This window comes from Vombatus ursinus, unplaced genomic scaffold (genome assembly GCF_900497805.2).
Source record: "Vombatus ursinus unplaced genomic scaffold, bare-nosed wombat genome assembly UNPS02009132.1, whole genome shotgun sequence".
NCBI lineage: Eukaryota > Metazoa > Chordata > Mammalia > Diprotodontia > Vombatidae > Vombatus > Vombatus ursinus.
Genome location: NW_020948910.1, coordinates 14740633 through 14763991, shown reverse-complemented (window position 1 = coordinate 14763991; position 23359 = coordinate 14740633). Strand labels below are relative to the sequence as shown.

Below are 23359 nucleotides of genomic sequence, written 5' to 3'. Positions count from 1 at the left end.
TTTTCAGAAGATTCTCAAGTTCTGTGGAACATAAATCAGGTCAACACTGACCTAAAGCAACATAGGAAAGGGCAAGTCCAAGACTGTGCTCACTGGTTCATCTGACTGTGACAGGAATGTTTCTTGTGGGTGACTGGGAAAATAAGTATATACAGTGTGTGTACTAGGAAGCAGCTATAGTGCAGTGGAAAGAGGACTGGATTTTAAGTCAGGGCAGAGTTCAAAACCTTGGTTCTGTTACTGGCTGTGTGACCATGGACAGTCTAACCTTTCTCAATCTTCTCTGTAAAATGAGGATGTTGAATTGAATGATCTTTAGTCTCTTCTAGCTCCAAATCCAAATCTGTTAACCTCTTAACCCCTGAATTTTAGTTATGCTTTAGGGGTAGAAAAGATTCCTAAAGACTTATAGCAGACACATAATTCTTTGCCATTAAAAATACCTTGATAAAAGGAGAATGTTGTGGATGTCCCAGTGCTAAGATGACACCTCTGTAGCTCAAGTCAGAATCAAAGTCTTAGTTACAGTTTAACCACCTAACCATTATCTTATTGCTAATATTTACCTACAGGAATGCAAAAGTCCAATGGTTTAAAATAAAGACAAATAAACAAAATAAAGCTGGTAGGACAGTTCTTCAGAACTTCTGAGCTGAAACAGCCATGATATATGACTGCAAGGACTCTACTAGGAGCCAAGGAAATGGAATTCAAGTCCCAGTTGCCATTTATTAGCCTTTTAATCTTGGGCAAGTACTCCCTAAAACTCCATCTTCTCACCTGTACAATAGCGAGATAATCTCTATAATCCTTTCTAGCTCTGAGAATTGTAAAGAACTCCTGCACTCAACACTCAACCACAAAAGATGTGACTTCCTTAAAAACAAAAACTGATCTGTAAAGCTTGAGCTACCAATTAACTGATATTTTATTTCCTGACCACAAATGAAATGTTAAACACATAGCCCACAGGATAAGAAGAATTATTATCCTTTTCCACACAATAATTGGAAAGGATGCTAGGTCTCTGGAAACCCTCTGCTTAGTAGCTTTGTGGAGTTAAATATTAGGTATTTAGTGTTTTAACAGCTCATACCTTAGCAGACTAATTTTCACTCAAAGGCAAAATAAAATTTCCATTTAATTGCTTTATAGTAGTGAAAAAAAGGTTCAGGCTGAATATCACACAAGTAGTTACCAGAAACCCAGGTCCCTTTCAACTCCAAGTTATGATGCCATGATCATATCTTTGCTTTGTGAAGAAAGGGAAAGTGTGTTGGGAAACTAAACAATTTAGTTCCACTTCCAAACAATGGGAAGCAAATGTAAAGGGCAGGAATTCTTCAGAGAATTCCTAGAGAACTAATTTTAAAGAACTTCATTCTTTCAGTCCAGTAACATTTTCTTAGACACCAAATCCAGAGGGGTAGAAAATTTAGGAAATATCCTGTGGAGATCTAACATATTAATGAATCTAACATAATACTTTCAAAACTACAATAACTTTAATCAGACACTCCAATTCTGCAAAGAGAAAATAGTAATAGCTAAAAACAACCCAAAGAAAGAGAAACAGAAAATAAGTGCAATATAACTAAATAGAACTATAAAACTGGAAAAAAAAAAAACAAACCCACATTGGGCTAGACACTACTTAGACAATGTTGAAAAAAAAGCAGATTGGCTAAAGTTAAGATTAGCCAGATTTCTGGGTCATTTTTCACCTCACAATGGGTTAGAATCTTACATTGCTATTATTTATAATACAATGGACTCAGAAGTTTTGAATCAGCTTCCCAAGACTCATCTAATGTTTTAGCAACTTCCACTTCAGACTCACCATCCTATCTTCCCTTTTTGTTTAGAAAAATGACACCCTCAATTTATCAATGCATTTAAGAAAAATCAACTCACCTCTTCTTTGCCACTGTCTGGAACTTTGCAATACACCTCTCCTGTAGATGGGTCATAGGAATCTATGTGTGAATTACAGGCAATAAATTTACCAGCAATAAAGTTTTCCAGTTCCAAAAGCGGCTTCTGTCCTGCCATTTTAACCCAACTTTCTGCTTTCACTATTTTACAACTCTGCTGACTGAGCTCACATAGCTTTACTTATTCTTCAACTTAAGTCTCCTCCCCCTTTTTACCCATTACTCAATAGCTTAGTTGGCCTAGCAAAGACATGTGGGAAAGTAGTAGTCCTTAAAAGAGTTAGATTCTTATGGACATACCTAATTTGCCAAACTGAGGGTTTTGGGGATCTGAAATGATTATACCTCTCATCATTTTAAAGGGCTTTTCCATGTATTGATCTGGTTTTATTCTCATATAAATAAACCTCCATCAACACAGATTAATTTATCAGATCAGAATGACAGAATTTCAGAGCTGAAAGGGACTTCAGAAGTCATCAATTTCTTCCAACCCACGCTTGACATCCTTCTTACAATGTAACTAATAAATGTACTCGTCTTGAAAACCTCCATTGAGGGGAGCATAGATTTTGATTTAGAGGCCAGCTGGTTCACACCCACTCATTTAATAATTGAGGAAAGTAGGTGGCACAACCAGAGCTCGAACCCAGGACCTCAGGGCTAAAGTCAGTACTCTTTCCCATAATGCAATAACATCTCCTGGAGGCAGCTGGGTGGCACAGTGGATAGAGTGCTACCCTGGGAGTCAAGAGTACTTGAGTTCAAATTTGACCTCAGACACTTAACTAGATTGTGCAAATCACTTAATCCTGTTTGCCTCAGTTTCCTCATCTATCAAATGAGCTGAAGAAGGAAATGGCAAACTATTTCAGTATCTTTGCCAAGAAAATCTCAAATGTGGTTACAATGGGTCTGACATGACTAATCAACAGCCGGCCTTCTGAGGTAATCCATTCTCTTTTTGGACAGTTTGGATTTTTTAAGTTTTCCCAATGTCAAAGGGAAATCTACCCTTGCAATTTCACCCTTCTGCTCTTATTTCTGCCCTTTAAAAACTAAGCAGAACAAATTGAGTCAATTCAAGTTGAGTCATTTAAAAAATATAAGCCCCAACTATATGGTAAGCAGTCTAGGGGCTAAGAATGCAAAGACAAAAACACAGTTCCTTAACCCCAAAAAGAATTTATGTTCCACCAGGAGATACAATGTGTACATAAATAAATGCAAAGTCTACAAAGAAATACAAAATAATTTTATAGCAGTGCTATACCTGAGCTGGGCTTTGAAAGAAGTTAGATATTCTACGAGGCTGCTATTTGTCCTTTACTTCTGAAGAGGACCAATGACACCATAGGATGATGTCTTGACTTGCTCATGAATTGGAATTGAGTGAGGCAAAGTTGCACAAAGCTGTCAGCCTGACTCTCTTCCACAGTCATCCAAGTCCAGTGGCAAGACAAGAGTCAAGACAACTTGACAAGGAAGCACATTTCCATCATGGGGGGACTACTCATGCAAACACACAAAGGTAGGAGTTTTGTGTACTGGGAAAAACTAGCAAGTCAATGTTATTGAAAAGGAGAGGACATCGGAGAGTACTACAAAATAAAGATAGGTGAGAGGCATACAGGGAAGGACTTCATTTTAATCGCCAGGGTTTGCTTTTTTCTCTCGAGGCAATTAAGAGTCATTTAAGATTTTTTTTTTTTTTAGATAAAAGCTAAAGGAGTGGTGAGAATGGGATAGATGCCAGAGATGCCATGGGGGTAAGATAAAAAAAAATTTGGCAAATGAATACAAGGCTGGAAGGAAAAGTCAAGAATAATTCCACAGTAGGAAACCTGGGTGACTGCATAGATGGTGGTACTATCAACAGAAATAAAAAAGTAAAAGAAAGCGTGTTCAGTTTTGGACATATTGAATTTGAGATACCAACAGGCAACCAGGTGGAGCTGCCTATCAGGCAGTTTATGTTAGGGAACTAGAATTCAGGTAAGAGATTAATATTGGATATATAGAATCTGGAGGCAGCAAAGAGATAAGTTAACCTATGGGATCTAAAGAAATCATTAAAGGAGAAAGTGTAGAGACAGAAGCAGGCAAAGACTAGAGCTTTGGGGAACATCCAACTTTAGTAGGCAAGAGAAAGATGATATAGATCTAGCAAAGGATACTGAGGAATATTCAATCAATCATAGTACTGAAATGTTTGTTAAACTCAGGTACACCAACTAAGAGAATCACTATTCAACAAAAGCTTTTGGGAAAACTGAAAAGCATTCTGACAGAAATTAGGATTAGATGGCTACTTCCTATCATACACTACAATGTCAACTGGACCAAACTGGCCTCTAACCTGTGGATGGCCAGAACCGAAAAGAGCAGACTAGAGACAGGAGAGTAAGGAATCAAACAGAAGTTTAACTTCAAGGTGGCACAGCCAGGTGGTGCAGTGGATAGAGCACCAGCCCTGGGGTCAGGAGGACCTGAGTTCAAATTTGGCCTCAGACACTAGCTGTGTGACCCTGGGCAAGTCACTTAACTCCCACTGCCTTCAAAACAAAACAACAAAAAATTCAAAGTGAGGGAACAATGACAACAACGAGACAAGTTTGATTGTAAGTCATGACTGGAACTTGGTTACTTGTCTGAACTTGTCCAGAGCTTGGACTAGATTAGAGAATACCTGGTGCTGGTCAAAACAATACGATAATTATGTGATTTTGCCAGGGGGTGAGATCATCCAGAGGGTGAGTTCAAAGGATTGTTTTATGCCAAACTCAGGGAATAGCTCTGGAAAACAGGGTGTCTCCCAATATCTTGACAATATATCCAAGAGAATTACATGTATTGGCAAGGTATCCAAAAGGATACATAACCCAGATATAAAAGGTCATATCACAAATCAATTAGAAGGGTATACTTTTCAAAACTATGGATGGAGGAGAGTTCTTGACCAAATAGAGTATGGATAAAATTGGGATTGTGATTACATGAAAAGCATTTGTAAAAGTGAAAACAATGAAGTTAGAATTAGAAGAGGTACAGTGAACTGAGAAAATCTTTGTAACAAATTTCTCTGATACAGAAATGCAAATTAAAACTGCAAGCTTCTTCCTTACACTTATCACATTTATGAAGATGACAATAAAGGAAAATGACAATTGTTAAAGGCTGTGTGACAACAAGCACACTGATATACTGCTAGGGTAACTGAATTGGTCCAACTATTTTGTAAAGCAATTTGGAACTGTATACCGTGACTAAACCATGTGAACCCTATGATATGACCTAACGATATCACTACTAGGCATATACTCGTAATGAAATCAAATATAGAAGGAAAAAACCTATATATACAAAAATGTTTATAGCAGCTCTTCTTGTTGCATCAAAGAATTGGAAACAAAATGGGGGAATGGTTGGGAAAATGTTATATGAAATGTAACAGAATGTTACTGCGAGCTATTTATTGTTGTTCAGTCATTTTTCAGTCACATCTGACTCTTCATAACTCCATCTGGGATTTTCCTGGCAGAGATATGGGAGTAGTTTTGCCATTTCTTTCTCCAGTTCACATCATAGATGAAGAAACTGAGGCAAACAAATACTTGTTCATGGTCACAGAGCTACTAAATGTCTGAGGCCAGAGTTGAACTCAGGAAGATGAGTCTTCCTGACTCCAGTCCCAGCACTCTATCCACTGTGCCACCTAGCTGCCCAAGCTAGTTGTTACTGTGCCATAAAACAACAACAAAACATGATAGATCCATAGAACCCTGGGAAGACTTACAATGAAGTTATGCTGAGCAGCACCAGAATAATTCATACAATGACTACAAAATTGTAAAGGAAAACCACTTTGAAAGACTTGAGAATGTCAATTAATGCAATGATTCATCACAATACTCCAGAAGACTGATGACAAAGCAGGGTTCCCACCTCTTGGTAGTGAGGTGATAAACAATAGGTACGGAGATACACAAAGTGTGAGTTAGTTTTGCTTGACTGCTCTTGTGATGGACAGCGTTTTTACTTGTGAATTGTCTTATCCCAGTAGATCATAAACTCCTTGAGAGCAGTTGTTTTTCTTTTTCTCATTTGTATCCTTGTTGATTAGTACAGTGCCTGCACATAGTAGGTGCTCATTAAATGTTTTTTGTATTTTAAAATTACAGAAGGAATGGGGGAAAGTAATAGATGAGAAAGAGTGTGCGTGTTAATGAAACATTTCAAAAATATGTGTAAGAGAACAAAAAAAAAAGCAGACAACAAACAGGGTGGCATTGGTAATGTGTTCATTTTAATATAGACTTTAAAAATAAGCCATACATAAGAGATTACTTGTTTTTGTTCTTTGTATGTGGAAATATTCATTTGATGATACTTGTCAAGTTCATATTTTTTTTTAAATGGGGTGAGAGGACTGATAGGGAGAGGAAAAAAAAAGAGAAAGGAGGGAGGACAGGAAGAGGAAGTACACAGTGTCATAGAAGTCAAAGGAAGAGACATTGTCCAGGAACTTCTTGTTGTTCAGTCACATTGGGGGTCTTTGTGACCCCCATGGATCTAGCACACCAGGTCCTTCTATCCTTCACTATCTCTAAGTCTGTCTAAACTCAAGTTCATTGCTTCCATGAGACTATCTATCCATCTCATCCTCTGCCTTCCCCTTTTCTTTTTGCCTTCAGTCTTTCCCAACATTAGGGTCTGTCCAGGAGGAGATGATGTCAAAAGCTGCAGAGGTCAAATAGAACACGAAATCAGAAAAGGTCATTGGATTTAGCAGTTAAGGGTGTTGGTGGGGGCAGCTAGGTGGCACAGTGGATAGAGCACTGGCCATGAAGTCAGGAGGACCTGAGTTCAAATCCGGCCTCAGACCAAACACCTGACACTAGCTGTGTGACCCTGGGCAAGTCTCTTAACCCCAATTGCCTAAAAAAAAAAAGTGTTGGTAACTTGGAAAAAGAGGTTTTAGTCAAATGGGGCTGTCAGAAATCAGAATGCAAGACTTAAGAACAGAATGGAAGATGAGGCAATATGGACAACCAGTGTGGTCTACTCTTTCTAGGAGCCTGACAATAAAAGGAAGGATATAGGCATGATAACCTTGAAGGAATAGCATAATGAGGTTGAGGATGGGCAACATGGACATATTTGCAGGTGGTGGGAAAGGAGCCAAAGGATGAGAGATTTAAGATGAAAGAAAGAGAGGGAATCAGTGAAAAAATAAGCTCCTGGAGAAAGACATGATGGGAAAGGATCAAGACTGCAAGTGGAAGAGACAGTAGTATTGGCAAGGAGATCTGCCTTTTCAACTGACTTGAGCAAAGGAGGAAAGAATGGGGAGGAGTGAAGGGAGTGAAGAGAGGTTCTGAGATATGGGGAGGGAGAAAAGAGGTAAATTTCAGTAGATAGCTTTTTAAAAAAATTTTTTGTTAAAGTGGGATGTTAGGATTTGTGGTGGGAGTGTCAAGGAGGAGATGGTATAGGGCATCAGAGTGGAGTGTGATTAAAATCAAAAGAACTGCTGTTTAAGAATGAGGACTTTGTTGACAATACTGTAAAGGAAGCTTAAATAAGAAAATTGCAAAACAAAAAGAAATTGAAGGAATTAGAATAAGCAATGAAGAAACAAAGCTATCACTCTTTGCAGATGATATGATGGTATACTTAGAGAATCAAGTAAAAAACTATTTAAAATAATAAACAACTTTAGCAAAGTTGCTGGATATAAAATAAATTCATTTAAATCATTGGCATTTCTATATATTACTAACAAAGCCCAGCAGCAAGAAATAGAAAGAGAAATTCCATTTAAAGTAACTGTAGACAGTATAGAATATTTGGGAGTCTATCTGCCAAGACAAACTCAGGAACTATGTGAACACAATTACAAAACACTTTTCACACAAATACGTCAGATCTAAATAATTGGAAAAACATCAGTTGCTCATGGGTAGATTGAGGTAATATAATAAAAATAATAATTCTACCTAAACTAATTTACTTATTTAGTGCCATACCAATCAAACTACCAAAAAAAAAAAATTAAAGAACTAGAAAAAAATAGTGAAAATTCATCTGGAAGAACAAAAGGTCCAGAATATCAAGGGAATTAATGGAAAGAAATGCAAAGGAAGGTGGCCTAGCTGTTCCAGATCTAAAACTGTATTATAAAGCAGCAACCATCAAAACTACTTGGTACTGGCTAAGAAATAGAGTAGTTGATCAGTGGAATAGGTTAGGTACACAAGACACAGTAGTCAATGACTACAGTAATCTACTTTTTGATAAACCCAAAGATTCCAGCTTCTGGGATAAGAACTCACTATTCGACAAAAACTGCTGGGAAAACTGGAGAAGAGTATGGCAGAAACTAGGCGTAGACCAACATCTTACACTGTAGGTAAAGATAAAGTCAAAATGGGTACACGATTTAGACATAAAGGGTGATACTATAAACAAAATAGGAGAGCAAGGAATAGTTTACCTGTCAGATCTATGGAGAAAGGAAAAATTTATGACCAAACAAGAGATAGAGAACATTATGAAATACAAAACAATTAATTTTAATTACATTAAATTAAAAAGATTTTGCACAAAGCCAATGCAACCAAAATTAGAAGGGAAGCAGAAAGGGAAACAATTTTTACAGCCAATGTCTCTGATAAAGGCCTCACTTCCAAAATATATAGAGACTGAGTCAAATTTATAAAAATACAAGTCATTCTCCAGTTAATAAATGGTCAAAGGATAAGAACAGGCAGTTTTCAGAGTAAGAAATTAAAGCTATCTATAGTTACATAAAAATGCTCTAAATCACTATTGATTAGAGAAATGAAAATTAGAACAATTCTGAGGTACCACATCACACCTATCAGATTGGCTGTGACAAAAAAGGAAAAAAAAGGAAAAAGTGGAGTTTTGAATTGATGCAACCCTTCTATAGAGCAACTTGGAACTATGCCCAAAGGGCTATAAAACTGTGCATATCCTTTGATCTACCAATACCACTTCTAGGTCTGTATCCCAAAGAGATCATAAATATGGGAAAAGGACCCACATGTACAAAAATATGTACAGCAGCTCTTTTTGTGGTGGCCAGGAATTGGAAATTGAAAGGATGCCCATCAACTGGGGAATGGCTGAACAAGTTGTGGTATATAAGTGTAATGGAATACTATTGTGCTATAAGAAATGATGAGCAGGTGGGCTTCAGAAAAACCTGGAAAGAATTGCATGAACTGATGCTAAATGAAGTGAGCAGAACCAGGAAAACATTGTACACAGTAACAGCAATATTGTGCAATAACCAACGTTGATAGACTTAGCTCTTCTCAGTAATGCAGTGAATTAAGACAATTCCAAAAGACTCATGAGGGAACATACCATCCACACCCAGAGAAAGAACTATGGAGTCTGAATGCAGATCGAAGAATATTATTTTCTCTTTTTTTCCCTTTGGTTCTTCTTTACAACACAACTAATGTGGAAATATGTTTAATATGATTGTACACGTATAGCCTATATCAGATTGTATGCTGTCTTGGGGAGGGGGAGGGGAAAGAGGGGGAGAAAATTTAAAACACAAAATCTTATAAAAGTGAATGTTGAAAACTAAAACTAACTAAATAAATATTTTTTTTTGGTTTTGGGGTTTTTTTTGGCTAGGCAATGGGGTTATGTGACTTGCCCAGGGTCACACAGCTAGTAACTGTTACGTGTCTGAGGCCGCATTTGAACTCAGGTCCTCCTGAATCCAGGGCCAGTGTTCTATCCACTGCGCCACCTAGCTGCCCCAATAAGTATTTTTAAAAAAAAAAAAAAAACATAAGAAAATTGTAAAGAACCCAATTGACACAGCTATATGACTCTCTCCAGGTATATTCAGGAACACGTGAACAGGAATAGAGAAGGTGGATAGTGAGGATTTTCTAAGAGGTGACTAGCAACAGGACAAGGAAGCGAGCTATTGGCAACTGATAGCATATGCTTGAACTAGTCAACTATAATGTCAAGACTACAGGGAAGGATGTCAGGCCAGAGCAAGAATAATGGAGAAGAGCAAGGAAGAACAGAAAGAAAATTCATAATGAAGATGAAGACTAGGCTTAGAAGGCCTAAGGCAGTAGAGATGTAAGAATAAAGGAGGTTCTGGTCATAAAGGGGAATTTCAGAGTACTAAATCATGGAGATGGAAGAGTTATGGTTTGCCAAGCCTTTTTCAGGGCTACCTGAAAAAGGTACTTTTCATCTACCTTTGGTGTCTATCCAGCAACTCCCACCTGTGGCTCCAGGAAGCTGCAGCATGTGCAGTGGTCATACCCCAGTAAACCGTCTCAGCAGACGGTCTAAACCAGGTTGAGGGTATCCAACAGGCCTCAAACCTGTTGGTGATTTAGCGGGCTATCTAGCCCAAGCATGTGAAGACTTCTCCCAGTGGGACGAGTGGATGAGAACAGTTTGTTCCAATGGCCACAGAAGTAGCTGAAGCAGGTGTCGTGGAGCACCTTAGAGCTTGGTTAGACATCAAAGACACCAAGGTCATCCGCTGCATCCAGTCATCTTGACTTTTAATCTTGCTATTGGACTTTGATGATTTTGTGCAACTCTGCCTTACTTAAATCCAATTCATGCATAAGTAAAGACATCACCCCATGATATCACTGGTCTTCTTCGAAAGAACTTAAATGCAAAATGCTTTACATGTTTTTGCATTTGATCCTCACAACAACCCTGTGAGGTAGGTGTTGTTAGTATCTTCACTTCATAGATGAGAATAGAAAGGTTAAGTAATTTAACCAATTACACATCCAGCAAGTATCTTAGGCAGGATTTGAACTCAAGTCTTCCTAACTCCCAACACTCTATCCACTGTGCCACTTATTTGCCTCATAGCAGGTGCTATATACCAGGCACTATACTAGGCACTCTGGATATAACTTCTAACCCAAAACATCCCACTACTCCAAGTCAACCTCTCCATCTCCACCCTAGCAGCCTTCTCTTTCTGGCAGCATCTCCATCTCCTAATGACTCCATTTTGGACTGGAGAGTTCCTTCCAGGAACCTCAATTTGAGGAAGCACCAATGCCATCCACCATGCTGACTTTTAGACCCAGATCAGCCTACCCCTCACCAGACTACTTTTCCAACTTGTCCCCATGCCCGTCCTTCCCTTTTCCCTTTTCATCTTCCTTGTATGCACTGTCTGCCTATAATAGAATGTAAGGTTTTATACATATAAAAATATTTAGTCATTCTTTTTGTGGTGGCAAAAAGAATTAGAAATTGAGGGGATGCTAATCAATTGGGGAATGGCTGAACAAGTTGTGGTATGTGATTGTGATGGAATACTATGCTATAAGAAATGACAGGCAGGATGCTTTCAGAAAAAAATATATATAAATTGTATATTATATATAAATATAAATTACATGTGTGTGTGTATATGTATGAAATTGCTTGCCTTTCAAGGAAGAGGGATAGGAGAGGGGCAGAGAGAATTTGAAACTCAAAATTTTTCAAAAAGAGTATTAAAAAAATTTCTACGTGTGACTGAGAAAAATGAAATAAAAAAGTAAACGTTTAAAAAAATAATGTAACATCCTTGAAAGTACAGACTATTTTTTATTTGTATTCCCAGCACTTAGCACAGTGCCTGGCACATAATAGGTACTTAATACATGTTCTATCTATGAAAGTACTAAAAATGAACCAATTCCTTCTCCCATGAAGCTTGCAACCCAATGGGGGAAACAAGAAGTGCATATATAGATGTATACAGCATAAACATAAATATACCTATAAATATAAATACATGCAAGGTAGTTAAATACAAAGTAGTTTTAGAGGGAGGCCACTAATGGTTAGGAGGATCAGGAAAAGGGCTTCAGGCAGAAAACGGTGCTTCTGTTTTGTTTTAAAGGAAGGGAAGGGTTCTATGAGGTAGAGGTGAGAGAATGCATTCTGGGCAAGTGGCACAGCCAGTACAAAAGCACAGAGACAAGAGACAGTGTCACATGTATAGAGAAAAGGCCACTTTGGCAACACTGCAGAGCATGGAAGGGAGAGTAATACCCAGTGAAGCTGGAAAGATGGGCTGGGGCTAGGTAGGGGAATTTATATTTTATCATTAGAAGAAACATGAAGCCACTAGAGTTTGAGTGACCTAGTCATTTATGCTTAAGGAAAACTACTTTGGCAGCAATGTGCAGGATGGACTTGAGGCAGGGACACCAATTAGGAGGCTGCTGAAATTATCTAGTTGAAAGGTGATTAAGACCTGAACTAAAGTGGTAGATGTATAAGTGGAGAGAATTAGCTGGATGTGAGAGATGTTCAGTTCCCTTGACTGTTAAAAGGAAAGGACCTCAAAGATCATCTAGTCTCTTTCCTTCATTTCACAATTAAGGAACTTCAGACCTAGAGAAGTTAAATGACTTTTGCAAAGTGACATGGCTAGTTAGTTGCAGGGTTTGAATTAAAATTTAGCAGGATAGAGATTACTGGAGAGTATTGAGAAGGAATTAAAAAAAAAAAAGCCAAACAGTTTAAGGTGGAGATCTATCTATGTATGCAATTTCATGTGGAATGAAGCCTATTTTTCTGCTCTTTGTAGAAATGCTGTTTGCTGAAAACTAATTTTTTAACATTAAAAAAATGAGCAATGGATGCAAATTTTGAGAAGAAACACATTCATATATAGCATAAAAGGGAAAAAAAATCTTAATGATTAGAGCTACCTGAAAGTAGAGATGGCTTCTTCAAAAGGAAACCTCTTCATGCAAAAGCGGGACGACCAACAACTAGGCTTTTGTGGTGAGGATTCAGGTTGGATCATATGGCTCCTGACAATTTTTTTGACCGAGATTCTATAACTCTCAGTAAGCGAAAAGTTACATCTCTGGGTAAGTGTGTAAGTAAAAATGATGTCATGGAAAGTACAGTGGACTGAGTTCCATGTCTAGACTTGGTATTTAATAGGTGTTTCTAAATCTAAGGTATGCACTATTTGCCAGTGAGGGAGGCCATTTGGAGCTCTGATTAGGAACCTGAGAAGGCTGCTTAGGAAATTCTTCCTTATATCTAATCTGAGTCTATCTTGCCACTTCCACTTGTTGTTTTTTGTTTCAATCTGGGGGCCCCAGGCAGAACCAGTCCAATACCTTTTCTATGTGACCATCTTTAAATTACCCCAAGTGGGTACCCAACACCCCAAAGTGATCTCTTCTCCAGGATGAACATCTTCAATTTCTTCAAATGATTCTCACACAGCACAACCTCCAGGCTTTGAATCTTTCTGGCCACCCTTCCCTGGACACATTCTGGATTGTTAATGCCCTTCCTGCTGAAATGTGGTGCTCTGAATTGAGGACAGTATTCTACATGTGGTTTTATTAGGTAGGAGTGCAGAGCGACCTTCCCTTTCCTTGTTTGGGTCAGTACACTTCTTTCCTGAAGCCTAACACTGCATTAGATATTTTTGCCACATCACACCTGGTAACTGAATTTCTAGTCCACTAAACCCACCAGATCTTTTTCACATAAAAAGTTAATAGATTCATTTGTATTGGCTACAGGAGACAAATACGGATTTGCCCTGGAATAAAAAGGATTGATTTGCCCTGAGATATTGCCATATATCTTAAATTCTAAATATTTTCAAACAAGATACTTTTTAAAGCATCTTTACTAAAGTTAAAAAACTGTATCTATGGGTTTTTAAAAAAAATTATGAATTAAATAGTCCAAAACAACATGCAAATATACATTCATAATGATCTTCACTAATTTATGCATATTGGGTCTGGAGCTTAAATTTTTACATTCATAACACTTAATTCTACTTATATAGTATCTGCAAAATTAGCAAATATGGTTAGGTTACTATGAAACAACCACAGATAGAAACTGATTCCAGTCTTTTAGGTTACACAGTATTGGGGAGGCCTGATATTTCATCACTAATATTATTTCATCAACAATAAGCACTCATAAAAGTAACAGTTGCTCATTATAACATTGATTCTATATACAATTGTGTGGCTTTGTTTCTGTTTTGTTTTGGGTTTTTTTTTAAATAGGATTTGACTCTCTTTAAAGAAAAGACATTTCTTACTCTAAAGAAACCGATAGAAATTTGTGAGTTAGGAGAGTGGACCTGGTCTTTAATCTAAGAAGGTTTTCTGAAACAAGTTACCCTTGGTCTACTATTCTGAGAATGATTAAGAATCTATTTGAAAGTTCCCTATAGAAATATAATGTGGAATTACTATTAAGTAAAGGGTGTACAAACTACCAATAATTTCTAAGATACAAAACACACTGTGCTGTTATGCTCAAACCAGGGTACTTTATTATTTCTTAAATAATATGGTCACTATAGCAGCTTCCATTAATTTCAAATTAAACATTTTCAAATTTATTTTGGGGGTAGAGGCATTCTTGTGCTCAACACAATATGCCTTTCTCTGAAAAGTCTGGAAATTCTTTCTCAGTCAACTTAAAAAAAGATCCAAGTTAACTTTTACCTACACTAACAGCCTAATTTAGCCAATCTTCCTAAAAGAATGTGCAGTAAATTCACAAATCAGAAGAAAAAACTGTAAACATTCTGGTATTTGGCTGGAAAGACTCCATTTCATGATGATTTAATATCTTCTAATACATCTTTCTGATAATTTCCAAAACTTTTGGTGAACCACACCCATCTAACTAAAATTTCAGAGGGAAAATATTTTTGAAATGAAGGTGCAATGGTGGCATTCCCTTGTCAGTTGGCATTTTGTTTTGCAGGATAAAATGTTAACACTTCCTAGCAGTCTACTGCAGCTTAAATTTCTCTCCCTCATTTAAAATGCTCAAATGCATGTTGTTTCTTTAACTGGAGCAACAGAATTCTTTACAAACAGAGGTCTAGTTGAGTCACGGCCTTTGGTTAGAGGATAAGGTCTTGATCCCATTGTCATTCTTTTATCTGGAAAGAAAAAAGCACGGTTATTAAGCTTTAATTAATCTCATAACAGACAAAATTTACAACCACAAGGAATGAACCTGACATACTGAGGAGAAAAACTTTTTCATCCTCCCCAATGAGATTATAATTTCTATCTCTGACAACTTTTCTATTTTCACACTTATCAGCTGATTTCATTATTCCCTGAAATTCTTTAGCTAAGTTCTAGATAACTATCTCTTAAAGAACAGTATGATATACAATAGCAAACATATTAGATTAGTCCCCAAACCCTAGAACACAAAGAAACTGAGAAAGAATACAAAACTCAATCTGCCTACTTTGACCATAAATTTAAAAAAATCTAAAATTCTTGCCAAACAATTAATTGAACTGATGTGGGGGCTGGGGAGAGACTGTTATCTTTAAAAACATGGAATGCCACTCTTCCTATTTTTCTAGGTAGAGCAGAGCTTAAAAACTACCAGTCTACATTGGAATATCTCAAAATTAAAAAAGATAGATAAATGGTTTGTGGATATTATTCTAACTCCATTCACTCAGGACCTTTACATATGCCCAAGATCACAGAGCTAATGCTTGGTTGAAATGGATCCAGAGCCCAAGTCTTCAAGCAACAAGAAGCTAGATAATTAGCTTTGTACTACATTTTTACTGGCAAAAAGAACCAATCACTGCCAACTGTGTCAACCATTTGTGAATGAAGAATATTTATAAATTTTTCATTCACAGAATTGTAATTTTAGATTCGTATCAAGAACATTAGCTAGCATAAAATTTTGAGAAGGTATTTTTTGTTTTGTTTTTTAAAAAGATAAGCTTAGAATGGAATGACTTGAGAAAACAGAAAGTAATTACTTTAAATGTTAGTTTAATATTAAATAAGTGAAACCATTTTGGACTTGAATCTTTTAATAGTTTTTTTTTTTAAATCAGATCTAGAATTTTATTCATTTGGGAACTCTACCAGTGTTGATTAGCACCTGTTTTGTAGCTTACAGTCTTTGAGAACTGCTTGAGGCACTAAGGGTTTAAAGGACCTGTGCAGGGTCCCAGAGCCATACGTGTCACAGTTGCTCCTAACCTCAAGGCCAACTGTCCATCCACACCATGCCATTGTTGGATCTTCACATCTCACACAAGTGTTACTGGTTTTTAATTGCTTACCCCAGGGAACCCTCAAACAGTCTTGCAAACCCAATCTGTTTTTCTAATTAGCAAGATGACAGACATGGATGGGTTATGAAATGTGATGGGATATTATGAAATATGAATGGGATACACTGGTAAGATTGTAGATCCAATGGAACATGAGCATGAGAAACCTGTGATTCCATAAATAAAACAAGTATTTAGTTTGGCTAAAAAGGATGATATAAGGCAATAATATTTTGGAGGAAAAATACAAGACTAGACATCAGATCAAATGACCAGGCTGCTAAGAGTTAGCTCAATCACACACAGATGTATGACCTTGGGCTAACGCACTCCCCTTCTCTGGAATTCTGTTTCCTTCCACATTTGTAAAATGAAGGGTTTGGACCAAACAATCTCTAAAATTCCTTTGCATTTTCAAATTCTGATTATTCTATGACAATTTAATCTTTTAAAGAATACTTTACTTAGTATATTTATACCCTTAGATACTGAAGTCCTATCCAGATATTGTATTATGTTATAGAGCTATGCCTCTGGGTATTCTAAAAGGCTATGGAGGTAGAAAAGATAATGGGATCACAGATTTAGAGTTGTTAGGAACCTCAAAGGTCATTTAGTATGGCTATCTTTTTGTTATCTTAGGACTAGCCTCGCTAAATTCAAAATGGCTCATCACCAAGTTGGCTGCAGTGTGAAGAATTACTTTGGCTCCTGTAATTGTTAAAGGCTAACTACTAGGTTCTCAGCATTGATGGAGGAAATACCAACAAAATAATAGATTCTTGAATTACTGAAATGTATGTAAAAAATTCACAGAAACTTTGGAGTCTTAGAAAAGGCTATAAATATGAATTTAACTTTGATGTTACTTAAAAGCCTAATAAAAGCAGTTATTACAATTATTTTAAATATCATTTTAGAGATCTGAAATCTTGAAATCTATTTTTAAAAGTTAAATTTGATTTTTAAAAAGTCACAATGCTCTTAAAATTCATATTTACTATCATAATATGGGGAATTTTATTTCTCTGTGTGTGCTGTGCTTCTTTTTTTCAAGCAGATAGGCCTTGCTTTTCATAATTTGATTTTTCCTGAAAAATTACACAGCCTAGAATCATACAATGCTAATTCTAGCAGGGACCTCAGAGAATATATATACAATGACATGAGTATACAGTTAAAGAAATGAAAATCTAGAGATGAAATGATGATCAACACTGCATAGCTAGTTTGTAGAAGACTTGAGACTAGAGTCAGGTATCCTGTTTCATAGGCCAGTAATCTTTCTGGTATACCATGCAAGCTCTAGAAGGGCATGTAAAAGTAAATTGTAAAAAATGGAATCATATCTCATTTGAAGTATTTTATTTTTGGTATTATATCTTTGCTCTTTCTATCAATAAATGGAAAAAAACAAAAAGCTGGGAAGAAAAAGAAAAAAGTGGAATCATATTTCAAAAATGGATTTATTTCTTCACTTTTGCCAAATGAAAAGTACTCCTATAAAATAAATAAGTCATTCCTTAATATATCAGACTTATAGATTTAGATTTTGTGTTGAATTACATGTCTAATACATCCTATTTTTCAAAACAATTTTCTTAAATTAAGAAAATAGAATGCTTTTTAAGACTATAATTTCATGCGCTCAATCTGAACAGACAATTTAAGGAGAAGGCTATTTTGAGATTATTAAGTTTAGTTTGGAGAAGGTCTGTTTTCCCTTTCTTTTGTTTTATATGTTTGAATTTGCTCAACAGGGGAGGGTAAGCAGTGGGAGGGATGGGTGATTTTTAAAATATCTGTTATTTTAAAATAAAGATAACAAACTAAAAAAGTGAGGGAAAAATGAATTCAGAAATTCTGTACTACTGCCATTTTCCACATTTTCTTTCAATCTCAATCGGGACATTTTGAAATTAGTGCCATAACCGTATTACTGTACCTCAGTGACAACACCTGCTGCTATAGTAGAACCACTGTAACGCAGCATGAATCTCCCCAGTTCTTTAAAGTCTTTGTATAATTCAAGAGCAACAGGTCTTTGTGTCTGTAGTTCCACTAAAGCATTCTGGCCTTTAGTCAACAACCTGTCAAAAAACGCAACCATTTGGACACATAATATAGATAGGTGCAACTGAAGTAACCTAACAAAGAAGCTTTAAAAAAAAATTGATAAGCAAAACCACGGTTTCATAAACTATGAAAAGACAAAGGAATCTTTTGAAAAACAAATATACAGACATGTAATTTTGGATCAATTATAAGAAAGCTATCAAACCCAGAAACACTAATTTGTATATATTTTCCCACTGATTTATAGAAATACTTTCAGTATCATTACAATGCCTTTTCTTCAGGGATTATTACAGTAAGAATCAGGTAACAGCAACCTTGAGTATTCTAAAAATCAACCTTAAACAGAACTCCACCCTGGTCAGTGGCAAAGAGGTACGCCACCCACCATCAGGGCTCCAGACAAAATTAAAAACTAAAATGAGTTTGTCTTTGGTAGCATCACCCCAGTTTCTGTAATCTCTCATAGGATGTTGCCCTCTGGCTACCTAAAGCTCCCCTTGATCTTTCTGCAGCTTATCCAAACCAGCTCTTCTCAGAAGTATCTTTCCACCTCAAATCAAAGCTCCCATTTAGTAAACAAATAAACTCCCATAGTTTAATAGATACCAATTAGAGATTAAAAAGAAAGCAACCTAATTATCAGACTAACAGAAATGGTGCCAATGTGTGAACTACTTTTATAGGCTTAAGTTTTCTTGGACAGTGACTTTTAAAACAAGTTTTTTAGGCCAAATGAAGTTCTTATAGGTAAGAGTGTGTGAAGAAGGAATTTGTATATTCTTATATGTAAGAATGTTTGAGCAGAGGAAATTTCTAGCTTCCCTTGACCATTCCATGATGTCATTCCCTCCCATTGTTGTGATGCCCAAATTACATTCCTAGAACAACAAATGAGCACAAGAATTCAGAGAATTTGGAGATCTTAGAGATCATTCAAATATTTTCATTTTATAGATGTTGAAACTGAAATTAATGGATATTAAGAGACTTGTCCGATTACATGGCTATTAAATGAGAGAAGCAGGATATGGCCTTGGGAGCTAGCATCACTTCTAAAAGATTTATAAACCTAAGTACCTATATCCATTTGTAAGCCTTATAGCATTATACTTAAATGTAGGCTATTATTGAAGATTGGTGAACTCTGTATACTGTAGCAAGCTGAATGAATACAGAAAATATATATTTGGAACAACATGGATCCTCAAGGACTAAGTCTGCTAAAAATGAGTACCTGATTTAATTTCTTAACTCACTTTGCTGACTACTTCAGCTTTTAGCAAAGAAAGAGACAAGAACTATAACTCTGGGCTACTATGACCAGTCAGGAAGAAGTAAGTAGTTGGTGAAGTAGACCTGAGTAGGATATCGTGAAAAAAGTGACTATCAACTTAGGTTCAAGTGTATCATGGAAGAGAAGGGAACACTGGGTGCAGTCAGTCACATGCCCCAGACTTTGTAAAAACAGAACATTGAGTGTGGGAATAGGTTAAAATGGAGATATAGAAGGGGGTTTAGATTTAGGAGAATGGGTGGATAAGGCAGGGGATGCTGGAGTGGGGGTAGGTTAAGTAATAGGAGGGGGGTAAGGTAGCAGGTAGAAGTAAAGTAGAGGAGTTAGGAGAGATAGGAAAAAAGAGATATGCACAAACATAAACACAAAGATTAGGACTAGAATCTCTTAGGGAAAATATATGTTTATTTATATATGTATGCATATATGTATGTGTATACATGTATAAGTATATGTACATATCAATACCCTTGGGGGAGTGGGTAGGGGGGAGAGAGGGGAAAAAAATAACAAAGTAAAGTGTACAGCAAAGAACAAAAGAAAAGCACAATGCAGCAAAGAAAAGATGGACAGCTTTCAACATAATGCACAGTATTTAATATATAGGCTTTCTTGAAATGAAAAGTTATTGCTTTATATTTTGAATTTCTCCTATGTCCTGCTGTGCACATGACTTTTTTTTGTTTTTTTCTTATTTTATATTTAAGTTTCTAATGTTTCTTTTTTTCTTATTATGTATTTAAGTTTTAGTATTTGTATAAAATTAAAAATAAAAACAAAAAACAGAACATTCTATACAACAACAATACTATAAACAGCAATAATTTTAAAGGACTTAGGAACTCTGATCAATATAATAACCATTCACAAATTTAGAGGACTCATTTCCTGACAGAGATGACAGAGATTAAGACATGATTAAGACACGGCTGTATTAAATACAGCCAATGTTAGAATTTGTTTGGTTTGACCATACATATTTGTTACCCTCTTCCTCCTACCCCTCCAAAAATAAAAGAAAAGATATGTACTAAGCCTATACATAACTAAGAATGGGAGAAATCTGTACAGTGTCAAGAAAGCAAGATTGCTAAATGAAGTGAAGCTGAAGAAAAGGTAGATTTTAATCACATTCATAGTAAGGAGCTAAACAATGAATAGAAAGAATATTGCTTGGAACAACCTATATGACCATTAGGTAACAGAAGAAACTAGAATTACTTTGTTCCCACTTTGCTACCATCTTCTTTACTAAGTAGAATGATCTTCAAATATGGCTAAGTAAGATTGCAAATCTAAGAATAATGAAGACGTCCAAGAAAAGTAAAAGGACACCCGAGCTATTTTAAATAAGTTTAAGTGTCTACAGAAATTCTATTACAGAGAACTGAAATAATTTGCAGATGTGATCACTAGATTGCTGTTGATAATCTTTGAGGAATTGTGGATTACAAAAGTAGTTCCAGAAGGCTGAAGAAAGACAAATACTGAACTGATTTTTGAAAATGGAGAAGCTATACATGTTTATTTAATTGAAGCAACCTCAAAAATCTTTAAAAAATAATAATTGCCATTTTTGTAGTGCTTTTAACATTTATAAAGTGCCTTTATCTAAATTATGATTTATGAGCACTCAGAAAAAGAGTAATCATTACAAACCATATTGGGCTGTCTAACAAGTCATGCCCAAATGAGCCATTTTCATTATTTAAAAATATGATTCAAAGACTGGTAGATGAGAAGAAAATCAGAGATAGTTTACATTGACTTCAACAAGGCATCTAACAAAATTTATCATGACATCATTATGGACAAGAAGAAGAAGAAAGGTAGACTTGATAACAGAAGGATTCATAATCAAATAAAATGATTGATTAATGGAATCATGTTAACCTGCAGGCAAATCTAGTGCATTTCCACAGGACTCTGCTTTTTGTTCTATTCAACATGATCATTAATTTGGATAAGGCTCAGGGATAAAAATCGTCAGATGACATAAACCTTAAAAAGTCATTTAATATGTTGTATGTCAGAAACAATATTTAAAAATAACTACAGAATTTAAAAGTAGGTTAAAACTAACAAAATTACATTATCCTTATTATATTTCAAGTCCTACAATTAGAATAATTGTCTTTTTGAACTTTAGATCAAAACGCTAACTGTATGTAGAGAATAGGAGATTTGGCTGAATAGCGGCTTATATGAAAAAGACAGGGTTTTTAGTTAATTTCAAGGTTAATAGGAGCCAACAACATGACACAGTTACCAAAAAAGCTAATGCAGGCTTACAATGCATCTCAGGAATACTGTCACTGTCCAGTTTAAGTGAGACCCACTATACCTTACATAGATCTGATATCAACTGGGGCATTACGTTTAAGTTCTTGGTATCAGGTTTTCAGAGAGATGCTGACGAACTGAAAATTCTCAGGAGAGGTGTGAACAGGAGGCAGCAAGGTCAAGCATAATGAGCACACTGGACTCTGCAGCCAGAACAACTAGCAGGGTTTCAATCCCAGCTCCATGAGACCTTAGGCAAATGAATTAACCTCTCTTGGTTTCAGTTTTCTCAATTATAAAATGAAAAGGTTAGACTACATGACCTCTAAGGCTTCTTCCAGAACAAAAACTAAGATCTCATGACACTATGTACGTCATACAGGAAATTAGGGATGCTCAGCCTTAAGGATTACGCAATTGTCTCCAAAGGCTGTTGTGTGGAAGAAGGTCATGCCAGAAGGTAAAATTAGAGGTCATGATTAAGGAAGCAAATTTCACTCAATATAAAGAAAAATTTTCTAATAGTCAGAGCTGACCCGAAGTAAATGAGAGAGTGAGCTCCTTATTCCTGTATGTACCAAGGAAAAGTTAAATGATCTGTAAAGTGTTTTTTAACTCTAATATTCTATCATGCAAAACCAACTATAAATGCCAATTTCTATACTTACTAATTATCTTCTTTCTTTAAAGTGAAATTTTCCCCAACAGAAAGTAGAACAAGTATCTTTCTCAAAAAATTCTAGAAAAGGGTTTTTGGTTCAGTAGGTTTCCATATAATATGATCTAAAATAGGAGAAGGATATGCTCCCATGACATGGAGTGATAAGGAAGACCAATTCTTGAATTTCTGATCATACTTGAAGATCAAACTTCTGCAGAAACTGGACGTTTTTAGAAAGGATCCAACACCTAGGACTTGATTATGAGGAGGAAATAATCTGTACCTTCTCTCAGGAACAATATGTCTTCAGAGTACAAGTTTTACTCCTAATTAACTGCAATTTCTCCAAAGTGAAATATTATCTTGACAGCAGACACTGTAGGTACTAACATGTAACCAGACTACTAGGAAACAAGGTTATGAAATCTATTTTATTAGCATTCTCAACTATATAAATAAGATCTATCAATTTTTTTTAAATTAATGAGAATATGGTTTCTAGAACTACCGCAAATGTATTCCACTTACTATAAAGAGCAATATTTTATAAAATAAGCCTAAAGCACTATTTACATTACTTGCTATTATTTCTACATTACGAAACACTCACTTGGGTTTTTTCTTTGTGACTTCGCCAGTGCTTTTGTGTAGGATGCTAATCAATCTTCTGATGGTAGCAGGTTCACTTACAGTTTGATAGTGTAACAGTACCTAAGATAAAAATTGAAGAACAATTAAAATTATGCTATATAGCAGCTCATCTTATGTCATCCTATACTATATATTTTAGCACTTGGTTATATTTAATTTAGCATTTATATGTATAACCTTATATTGTTCTCTAATTGTTTGAGGTCTCAGAGTTCTGACCTCCCTAACAAGACTGGAAGCTCCTTAAAGGTGTCAGACTATGTTATAACACACACACACACACACACACACACACACACACACACACACACACA

At 36.0% G+C, this 23359-nt stretch overlaps 2 protein-coding genes across 8 annotated transcripts in view; both read right to left on the bottom strand.

The window, feature by feature from the left end:
* ALDH8A1 (aldehyde dehydrogenase 8 family member A1) overlaps positions 1–2081 on the bottom strand; it is a 31067-nt gene extending 28986 nt beyond the window's left edge. Inside the window, exon 1 of one of the 2 annotated variants that reach the window (XM_027850621.1) lies at positions 1915–2081. In XM_027850621.1, the coding sequence (XP_027706422.1) occupies positions 1915–2052 (138 nt within the window). In that variant the 5' untranslated portion in view covers positions 2053–2081. The remainder of the gene's footprint in view (positions 1–1914) is intronic. The other variant, XM_027850622.1, reaches the window with a different exon arrangement.
* Positions 2082–14275: 12194 nt separating this feature from the next.
* The window catches only part of HBS1L (HBS1 like translational GTPase), a 137954-nt gene continuing 128870 nt past the window's right edge, over positions 14276–23359 (bottom strand). For 5 of the 6 annotated variants that reach the window (XM_027850646.1, XM_027850652.1, XM_027850649.1 and 2 more), the window contains 3 exons: positions 23005–23105; positions 18023–18167; positions 14276–14919 (listed from right to left, as the gene is read on the bottom strand). In XM_027850646.1, coding sequence (XP_027706447.1) covers positions 14908–14919; positions 18023–18167; positions 23005–23105 — 258 coding nt within the window. In that variant the 3' untranslated portion in view covers positions 14276–14907. Of the gene's footprint in view, positions 14920–18013; positions 18168–23004; positions 23106–23359 lie in introns of those variants that run through there. The other variant, XM_027850647.1, reaches the window with a different exon arrangement.